Here is a 10000-nt window from a genome sequence, read left to right as displayed (position 1 = left end):
TGTGTGAGTGTGTGTGAGAGTGTGTGTGTGTGTGTGTGTCGGGGTGTGTGTGTGTGTGAGAGAGAGAGAGTGTCGGGGTGTGTGTGTGTGTGTGTGTGTGTGTGTGTGAGTGAGTGTGTGTGTCGGGGTGTGTGTGTGTGTGTGTGTGTGTGAGAGAGAGAGTGTCAGTGTGTGTGTGTGTGTGTGTGTGTGTGTGTGTGTGTGTGTGAAATCTACTAACAAGCAGAGACTATCTGGATCGTCTTGTTGCTTTATTGCTTCAATTCAACACTTGATCATTGACTTGACATTGTTGTGCAATATAGACTGATGGCATATTTCATGACTTATTGATTGACTATTATTGTCACATTGAGCCAACAAGCAGAATCAAAAGACGAAATTCTCTTACAATATTTACATGCATTCATCTGATTGTTGACAAACGGATCAACAGTCAGAAGGCCCCTCCCACCCTATGATTGACAGCCGGAGACACTGGGCAGCAAACGTGAAGACAGAAGAAGAATCAAAGGTGAGAATTCAGCTCAGAGTCTCTCTGACGACTTCAGTCACACTTTCATCAACACAGCTGAAGAACCTGAACCAACAACACGAAGTCCAACATATAGCGGCTGAGTGAAGGAGGTCTGGACTCTGTGGAGGAGCTCCATGGTTCCAGAGATGCTGTAGAAGGACAGAAGACCTGCTGTGTGGTCCAGGTACACTCCCACTCTGGAGGACTCAGGACCTGAGACATCAGTGATGATGCTGTTGTGACGAAACTCATATCCACCTGAGAGACAATATAAACTCCAGGATTTGTCACTGTATCCAAATCCACTTTCCAGTGACCCTCTGCTGATGTTCCTGTAGGCCACTGCTACCTCAACCCTCCCCCCTCTCCACTCCACCTCCCAGTAACATCGTCCAGTTAGACCTTCTCTACTCAGGACCTGATACCAGTCAGTGAATCTGTCTGGATGATCACAATAAGACTGAACTTCCTCCATGAATGTCACTTTTCTGTTCTCCTCAGATAATAACACATGTTTGTTCACTGTGTTTGGATCCAGAGTGATTTGAGGTGACCATCTGAGGAAGTCCTCTCTGCTCCTGGGTTCTGGTACCTTCAGTAGAACATCAACGTTGCTCACTGTCCATGAGATGTTTGTCTGAGTCTCCATCAGAACTTGCTGTATTTCATCTCTCAGCTTGGTCACAGCTGCTGCCACGTCCTCAAGTATCTCAGAGGACGGATCTTCAGGCTGGAGGAGTCTGGAGACGGACTGAGTGCTGGCAGTGACGAGAAGCTGTGGAGAAACTGGCTGTGGTCCAGTGTGTGTGAGATCTTCTCCAGCTCAGCGTCTCTCTTCTTCAGCTCCATCATCTCCTGCTCCAGCTTCTTCTCAAGCTCTTTGACTCCACTCACTGCTGCCCCCTGTGTGGATCTGACCTGCTGCTGCACCTCAGAGCTTCTTTTCTCCAGCAGACGGATCATCTGGGTGAGGATCTTCTCGCTGTCCTCCACTGCTTTATCAGCAGAGCCGTTGATGGACTCCACCTCTTTCTGAAGCACCTTCAGGTCTTCCTCTGTGTGCTGGATCTTCTGCTGGATCTTCTGCCTGGTCTCCTCCAGCTCTCTTTGCCTCTCAGTCCTCTCTGCTGCTGTTGACACTGTCGTGACCTTGATGTTCATCCACAGGACAGAGATAACAGATGTCCTGCTGATCAGTGCGGCAGAACATCTTCATCACCTCATTGTGACGAGGGCAGATGTTCTCCTGGAGCTGCTGGCTGGGTTCCACCAGCTTGTGTCTCTGTAGGGGAGCAGCATCACGATGAGGCTGGAGGTGAGAGTCACAGTAGGAGGCCCGACAGACCAGACAGGACTTGATGGCCTTCAGTTTCCTCCCAGTGCAGACATCACAGGCCACATCTCCAGCTCCAGCATAGCAGTGATCAGCAGGAGCATCTTGGAGTCCAGTCTTCTCCAGGGTCTCCACTAGAGCTGCTAACAGGGTGTTCTTCTCCAGGACAGGCCTTGGTGTGAAGGTCCTGCTACACTGAGGGCAGCTGTAGACTCTCCTCTCCTCCTCTGCATCCCAGTGGTGTTGGAGACACTTCCTGCAGTAGTTGTGTCCACAGGAAGTGGTCACTGGATCCTTGAGAAGATCCAGACAGAGGGAACAAGATATAATTTTTCGGTCCAGCTGAGCTGCTGCCTGAGCCATTTCACCTCTGAGAGCCACTGACTGACTGACTGGCTGACTGACTGACTGGCTGACTGACGTGAGAAACGAAACCAGTTTGACTTGAAGGAGAGGAAACGACCAGTCAGGGCTGTGATTGACTGCAGGGAGCACAGGGGGACGGGGCTTCTAATATCTTGACTCATTCCGAGAAGGGAAGTGGCAGTGTGTGTGTGTGTGTGTGTGTGTGTGTGTGTGTGTGAGAGAGAGCATGAACTGTGGTCTCTTTTGCTTGTACTGAAATATGCAATGTGTGGGCTCGCTGCATTAAAAGCCTTTGCTGTTGCTTTCTGCAGTTGTGTCAGGCCTGCGTGTCTAAAGTGCCGAGTCATCTTCTTATTGGCTGATCTGATGTCTTCCCACTTTGATTGTTTCAGCCCAACTTAGTTTCTAAACACAACTAAAGAGCTTTATGGAGCAATAAGAGCAACCACAGTGAACAACTGCAGTGAAATCAGGCGATGATCCAGTTGAGATTTTCCTCTCCGACAGGTCCAACTGTTGTTTTGTAGCATGTGCAGTGTTAAGCGTGTGTCATGTGTGTATAAATAGAAGAGTGGAGTGTTCAAGTTTCTCTTGTTGCTGTTTGACAAAGACTGGCAGTATTTTCATGCATTTTCTCTTCATTAGAAACTGATTGGGCTCAAAGAAAGAAAGAAAGAAAGGAATGAAAGTTGCTCATGTTCTTGTTTTCTTTGCAGTGAAGTCAGTCAACCTGTCAACATCCATGTGGCTGAACAAACCTACAACACTCTTTCTCTTCTCTTCACTGCGGCTTTGTGGCCCTTGATGCTTCGCTAGTCGCTTGGTGCTGCGACCATCAGCCGTTCAACCAAGGAGACTTTTAAACTGCGGGGTCCTCCGTCCAGCGACCTTTGACCTTTGTCCTCGGCCACCGACAACCAAAGCGTCTGCAGCTCTTGGTTGACCCACGGCACAGTTTCATAAACCCTCAAGTTTTCAATGGGTGAAAATGTAAAAATCTCCAGGCACTGAATTTAAAAGTGGTGCTTTTGGTTTTGGTGAAGGACTCGAACTCGTCTGTGGTCAAAACTATGAGCCAATCAGTGCCCTGCTCTGTGCTCACACTGGAAACCACTGGAAACCTGCCCTCTGCCTCCCCCCTGTGGTGAGCAGCCGGGGTTTTCCTAGAACTCCGGTGGGTTCCATAATGACGCATTAGTGACACCTATTGACTCCTTGCTCCTCCTGTACATTAGTTGGCGCAATGTACCAGAAAGCGTTGCAATCCACATTTATTATTAGTAGTAGTAGAAGAAGAAGAGTCTCCACAGAAGAGGAGGATTAGACTCAGAACCAGGGGGTCTGCGGTCAACGACCTCACTCTGAAGTGAGTTTAACGGCGGTGTCCGAACGAGTCACTGTTTAAAATCACTTTTGTGCTCAGATAGGCGAGCGTTTTGCGAGAAGCCACGGCTATCAAGCTAAAGCTAACATTAGCTTACATCTCATCGCGGTAAAAATGAAAACTCATTACCCAGCGCATGCAGTGTTTCGCCAGCCAGTGCAGTGCAGTGCAGTGCGCCAGTGTCTCGCGCGCTGGCACACAAACACGATGACCATGCAGTGTCGGCTCCAACAGCCACTCCGCACTCACGTCGACATTTAATTCGGGTTGTTTCTTATATTGACGACGCGTTTGTCCAATGCTTTTAGAGGACTGAAGCTGAATTCCGGCTTGATTCAGTTTGATGAGTTTGTTTTCATTTGAAATTGGATTTAGTTTGTGTGCAATATGAAGCTGTTGAGCGTCTGGCATGAAGCTCTGCTGATATTCTGATGTACCGGGTGACCAATGACCTCGCACATACACAACAATGTCATAGTATTCTTGTTAATTGGAATATTTTGTATCTTCATCAATGAAGTGTAAAATATCTTTGATATCGTTACAATGTAGCCACTGAGTGATGTGACTGCAATGTTGCTGAGCTTTGATCACAAGTTCCCATTGAGACCTTTGACACAGTGTGTTGATGTTTTTCTGTTTTGATGGCTTTTGATTGATTTTTATTTTTTTTAGTTGAAAGGTGTCAGTGCGGCAGAAAACAGACCAGGCGTGTTGAACCAGAACCAGAGCCGTCTAGACTTTGGACTCAGCGTCGTCACAAACAGGAGGTGAAACAGCGGTGATGATGCAACACCCTGCCTGGTCAGTAGGAATCGTTCAAGTTGACCAATCACACAACAGCTGCAGCCACCGACCAATCAGGAGGCAGGACACACTCGACTCGTTAGTGCAGTCATTTTTATTATTATCTGTAAACGATTTTAGTCGTGAATAAATTCCGAGCAAAGACTCAGACTCAGTGTGATTCAGTTCAAACTCCGTGTGATTCAGTTCAAAGCAAAACAAATCACCACCTTCATTATTATCATTATTATTATGGAGCAGCCGAGACGATGAAATAAGGACTAAAACATCTTCACAGAACCTGTCAATCACCACACACACCTGTCAATCACCACCTGTCAATCATCATCACTCATCGTCAGTAATAATCAATGCACACTGGAGCTCAATATTGAACTGAAGGTCAATTCATCTCTGCATCACTGCCCAAGTTCAACACACACACACACACACACACACACACACACACACACACACACACACCTGAGGTTGTCGTCCCTTCTGTGCTGCTGCTGCTGACTGGCTTACTGCTAGCCAATCACGTTGTCCCGTTGGCAGGAAGTTAAAACACTGTTGCTCTTCAAAGTTAAAACCTTTCTTCCGGCGTCGCAATATAAAATCCAACCAGTCTGTGACATCATATGTACACCATATATAATATATACAACGCCCCAACCCCCTCCACACAGGGGGATTGTGGGTAATGGGTCCTCAGGTAGGGGGCGCCGCTGCTCTAGTAGCGCCCATACTGGCTCTGAAGGGACTGAGAGAGAGAGAGAGAGAGAGAGAGAGAGAGAGAGAGAGAGAAGCCAGGTGAGTCATGTGGTCATGCAGGAGGGTGGGGCCAGTGGGAGGTCGACTGTGAGGCTCTACAGCGCCACCACAAGGCCAACAGCGGCACTGCCGCAGCAGGAATCCAGGTCACTTCCTGCATGGCTGTTTTCAGTGTTGGTGCTAAGCTAACGCTAAAAGTAAGCAAAATGCTAAACTGGTGACGGGAAGTAGAGTGTGGGGGGCGGGGCTTAGCTGCTGCTGCCAGGCGAGAGGACTTACAGGTATGGAGCGGCTCAGGTTGCGTCCTGACGGGGCCCTGAACGCAGCACGAGGCTCCTGAGGTCGCGACCTGGAGGAGGCTGAGGAGGCCAGGGGGGTGAAGGCGGGGGGGAAGGGGGCCAGGTAGGTCCGATCCTCCTCCAGGTGGGCCGAGTATAGATCAGTCAGAGAGCTGGCCAATCCAGAGCTGAGGACAGAGCACAGGGGAGGGGACGGGGTCAGCTGACAGGGCAGGAAGTGAGGTCGTTTTGGGGAACAGCCTCTCTTGTAGTGTTGTGTCATGGCTGATGTCACGGTGAGGTCACGGGGGGGGGGTCACTGACCTCCTGGTGGTGGGCAGGGAGGAGGAGGGGCTCCTGGAGATCCTCTTGGCTGCAGCAGAAGCAGAGGATGCTGGGAACCTGGTGGGCTTGAGGGGGGAGGAGGGGCTGAGTCCCACCCCCACCGACGACCTGTCACACAGAACAGCTGAGGTCATACCACAGGCCCTGCTCCCGGCCGCTGAGGCCCCGCCCCTGACTGCTCACCTGAGCGGCTGCGACGCTGACCTGCTGTGCAGCTTCATCTCCTCCATCCTGAAACAAGACAGAGAGCCTTATTGGTGGAGCTGTTGTGAAGCTCCGGCCACGCAGCAGCAGGCTGCTGAGTGGTCCTGGTTCTGGTTCTGGTCCCGGTCCCAGTACCTGAGCGCTCCAGCAGTGGTGGCCCGGCGGCCCTTCAAGGCTCTCAGCTTGTCTCCCTGAGTCATAGAGTCTCCAGCCTCCCTCTGGGGTCAAAGGTCAAGAGTGTGTGTGAGTGTGTGAGGTAACTTGTCCTGTGTGTGTGTGTGTGTGTGTGTGTGTGTGTGTGTGTGTGTGTGTGTGTGTGTGTGTGAGACCTGGATGAGAATCTCGTTGCTCTGAGACTTGAAGGTGGTGGTGGTGCTGCTGCTGCTGCTGTTGTGGGCGGGGCCTTGTGGTGGTGGTGACAGGTGGGCGGAGCTCACGCTAAGCTCTGCCATCCTGCTGATGATGCGAGGCTCCGCCCCTTGTCCCTCCCCCTCTCCTTCCAGAGTGCGAGCAGCGGCGTCTCCCAGCGACCACATGGCGGCCTGCTTCCTGTGGACGGGAGGGGTGATGACATCATCGGTCACATGACTCGAACCCCGTCTCCCTCTGGTGGCCCCACAGAGTCGCCGCACGCCACTGTCGTCAGTGCGACTGCTGGGACTCACTCTAACAGGAAGTTCTGCTGCGGTCCAATCACAGAGCCGGGCCGACACATCCGGGTCCAGGCGATGGCCTCGGCCGCTGTGAAGCGGTACTGCTTCATCAGGTAGCAGCCAATCAGAGTGCCTGTCCGGCCCAGGCCAGCTGACATTGGGAGGGAGGGACAGAGAGTGAGACCGGCAGACAGTACAGACAGTAGTACAGACAGACAGTAGTACAGACGGACAGACAGACGGACGGACAGACAGACAGTAGTACAGACAGACAGTCGTACAAACAGACAGACGGACAGACAGACGGACAGACAGTAGTACAGACAGACAGTAATACAAACAGACAGACGGACAGACAGTCTCACCCTTGCAGTGGACAGCCAGCGCCCCCTGGCAGCTGTCACAGATGTTGAGGAAGCGGTGTGTGATGATGTCACTAGGGGTGGTGCCGTCCAGGAAGTAGAGGTGGTGGTGCTGGAAGCCCCCCGCGGTGAAGCGTTGCCCGTCGTACTGCTTCCTGTTCAGCCGCACCACCGCCTCTACGCCCCCCCGACGGAAGTAGGGGAAGTAGGCCTCGGGGGCGTGGAGGGGGTAGCCTGCAGGGGGGGTTGGGGAGGGGGGTTAGTGACCTCTGACTTCTGACCTCCAGTTCTGACCCGTACACTCACCGTTCTCCACCCGGGTCCTGGCATGAGGACCACTGAAGGCCAACAGCTTCCCAGGGACGATCCAGTTCAGGTCCCCGTTCTCCACCCGCTTGGGGGGGGAGACAATGTGCAGGTAAGAAAGGCTTCCATTCTCTTGTCAAACTGCTCCAGTCCAGAGGGGGCGCTGCAGTCTCACCTCGTAGTGCTCGTACTCGTCCACGTCAAAGGTCTCAAAGTCAAAGAAGCCGTGCTGCAGAGCCTGACACACACACACACACACACACACACACACACACACACACACAGGGTTGGCTCCGCCCTCCTGACCCTGGCAGCCAATCAGAGGAGGGCAGCTGCTCACCTTCCTGATGCCCTTCAGACAGTCCAGCACCGTCAGGTTGAAGGTGCAATTCCCAAAGGAGGCGTCCCTGCACACACACACACAACCTGTCAGTCACACATCAGCACCACAATTCCCCCTGCAGGTGTTAAACACCTCTGTGTGTGTGTGTGTGTGTGTGTGTGTGTGTGTGTGTGTGTGTGTGTGTGTGTGTGTGTCATGTGACTGCTCCTACCTGAAGGGCAGGTATGCTGCGTTGGAGCCAGAGATGAGAGCACGGTAGGCCTCCTCTGGGCTCTTCTGCAGGTAGATCACCTGGGGGGGGGGGGGGGGGGGGCGGTGAGTGTGTGTGTAAGAGAGTGTGTGTGTGTGTGTGTGTGTCTCACAGCGTATCCTCCAATCAGCACGGCAGCGTTGGATCTCTTCCTCTGGTCGAAGCTGCTGTAGTGGACGATCCTCTTCCTGGTCAGGGCGAACGACTGCACCACAGAGAGAGAGAGAGAGAGAGAGGGGTCACGTGACCAGCCAGTAGGCTCCGCCTCCTTCCTGACTGTGACCTTTGACCTCTGCAGGTCGTCCAGACTCTCTGGTTGCCCCGCCCCCCCTCCCTCCTCCTCCCACCAGAGGAATGTGGTCACCACGGTGACGATGGCAAACAGAAACCAGCCTGGTGGGCAGAGCCAAGCCACGGCCGCTTCTGATTGGGCCACAGCAGGGAGCCAAAAACACACACATACACACACATACACACACACACACAGGTGACCTGTGTTCCATCAGGGTGGAGGCTGCCACACCTGTCAGTGTGTGTGTGTGTGTGTGTGTGTGTGTGTGTGTGTGTGTGTGTTGAGCCTGTTGCTATGCAGCAGCAGCACTGCAAAGGGTCACAGGAAGTGGAAACTAGTCACAGAAACACAGAAAGGTTTGGTGTGGAAGACCTCAAGCAGAAGAAGGAGGAGGAGGCGGAAGAGGAGGTGGAGGAAGAAGAGGAGGAGGAGGAGGAAGAATAAGAAGGAGGAGGAGGAGAATCTCACCTTCAGCTTCTTGTTGAGTTTGCAGCAGTAGCGGAACAACATGGCAATGTTGAGAGGACCAAAGTCTGCATAGAAACTGCACACACACACGACAAGTTAGCGCACACACACACTTACACGAGACGTTCCCACACACACATACACACACACACTTACTTTTCATAGACCAGCTCGTCGTCGGTGCAGAAGTAGTGAGTGTTGGCCGTGCTCTTGGGTTTACTGCGCAGCGTGGCGAAGTAGAGTCGCTCTGACACACACACACACACACACACACACACACACACACACACACATTTACTTGGTGGTGTTACTACCTGTGTGATCGAAGCAGCTGCAGATTGAATACAATTGGAAAGCTGGTGTCCCTGAACGCAACACGGCAGACTGACGCTTCAATCAAAAGCCGTCTCCACTGAATCCAATTCATTCGTTTCATGTTTTCCACTCTTCATCAGTGTGAATTATCGATCAAGCTGTTGATCTTTCAAACAGCCCGAGTGTCCGACGGCACTTGAACGTCACCTGCCATCAACTGCAGGTGGAGGCATGACGAGGGTTTCCTCGCAGCGCCGTCAGATTGCGAGTGATTGTAGCGGCGCATGAAAAACTCTTTGAAGGCTTCGAAGCATCGAGGAGATTTTCAAACAATTCTTCCACCTTCTTCACGAGCGTTCTTAGCGGAAGAGTTTTATAGAGCCGCCTTTGATCCGCTGCGGAACATTGAAAATCACTTTGATTGGCCGAACGCGTCGCGTGTTGGCGCTTCCAGGTGACCTTTGATGAACGGAAGGAGGAGAAAAGGAGGAGTGGGAGAAGAAGAACTGTCGTCCTCAGAGGAAGATGCAGGAGGAGGAGGAGAGGAAGAAGTGTTTGTGGTTCTCAGCAGCAGCAGCAGCACAGTGGTTCCTACCGGGGATAAACGGCGCGGCTCCCCGCAGCTCTCCGTCGGCCGCCGACCCCCCGAACAGGGCTGCCAGCACCGGGGAGTGTCGGAGCCCCTCCACCGCCATGGCTCCGCTGCTTCCCGCCAGCCTCCCTCTCTCTCTCCGGAGACTTTCCAGAACTTTTTATCCGGCTGCTGGCGGCTTAGCCCGCGGCTAGCAGCTCCCAGCGGAACAACAACAACAAAAGTGTCTCAAAAGTTAAAAACTTTGTTTCCTCGGTTTCCCATCGTCCTTTGTGGCCGAGCGGACTGACGGAGGCTCCGAGCGAGCGGCCCCTCGGCGCCCGCTGACCGCCCACCTCTCCCGGCCTAGCATGTTAGCCTGAGGTCCCTGCTACGCCAGTGTCAAACTGTGATTGACGGAGTGAATCTCTCTTTAAGACACGTCGCCATGGC

The 10000-nt window shown here is 52.6% G+C and overlaps 1 protein-coding gene and 1 pseudogene across 4 annotated transcripts in view; both read right to left on the bottom strand.

Annotated features, from left to right (window-relative positions):
* Positions 1-636: 636 nt before the first annotated feature.
* On the bottom strand, positions 637-2265 carry LOC142900757 (E3 ubiquitin-protein ligase TRIM47-like; annotated as a pseudogene).
* Positions 2266-4483: 2218 nt separating this feature from the next.
* The window catches only part of cdc14ab (cell division cycle 14Ab), a 5776-nt gene continuing 259 nt past the window's right edge, over positions 4484-10000 (bottom strand). The window contains exons 1-16 of one of the 4 annotated variants that reach the window (XM_076045248.1): positions 9572-10000; positions 8818-8908; positions 8662-8737; positions 8014-8106; positions 7863-7942; positions 7649-7715; positions 7484-7546; positions 7309-7396; positions 7006-7236; positions 6653-6791; positions 6317-6536; positions 6123-6205; positions 5988-6014; positions 5763-5891; positions 5440-5626; positions 4484-5149 (exon numbers count right to left, since the gene is read on the bottom strand). The exon at positions 9572-10000 is cut by the window's right edge and continues 259 nt beyond it. In XM_076045248.1, the coding sequence (XP_075901363.1) occupies positions 5120-5149; positions 5440-5626; positions 5763-5891; positions 5988-6014; positions 6123-6205; positions 6317-6536; positions 6653-6791; positions 7006-7236; positions 7309-7396; positions 7484-7546; positions 7649-7715; positions 7863-7942; positions 8014-8106; positions 8662-8737; positions 8818-8908; positions 9572-9671 (1704 nt within the window). In that variant the 5' untranslated portion in view covers positions 9672-10000 and the 3' untranslated portion in view covers positions 4484-5119. Of the gene's footprint in view, positions 5150-5439; positions 5627-5762; positions 5892-5966; positions 6015-6122; positions 6206-6316; positions 6537-6652; positions 6792-7005; positions 7237-7308; positions 7397-7483; positions 7547-7648; positions 7716-7862; positions 7943-8013; positions 8107-8661; positions 8738-8817; positions 8909-8975; positions 9051-9183; positions 9514-9571 lie in introns of those variants that run through there. The other 3 variants (XM_076045246.1, XM_076045247.1, XM_076045249.1) reach the window with 3 other exon arrangements.

This window comes from Nelusetta ayraudi, unplaced genomic scaffold (assembly GCF_046127955.1).
Source record: "Nelusetta ayraudi isolate G7.1 ecotype Tasmania unplaced genomic scaffold, CSIRO-AGI_Nayr_v1 ptg000084l, whole genome shotgun sequence".
In the NCBI taxonomy this organism is placed as follows: domain Eukaryota; kingdom Metazoa; phylum Chordata; class Actinopteri; order Tetraodontiformes; family Monacanthidae; genus Nelusetta; species Nelusetta ayraudi.
The sequence above is the reverse complement of the archived record's forward strand: the minus strand, read 5'-3'. Positions and strand labels throughout refer to the sequence as shown.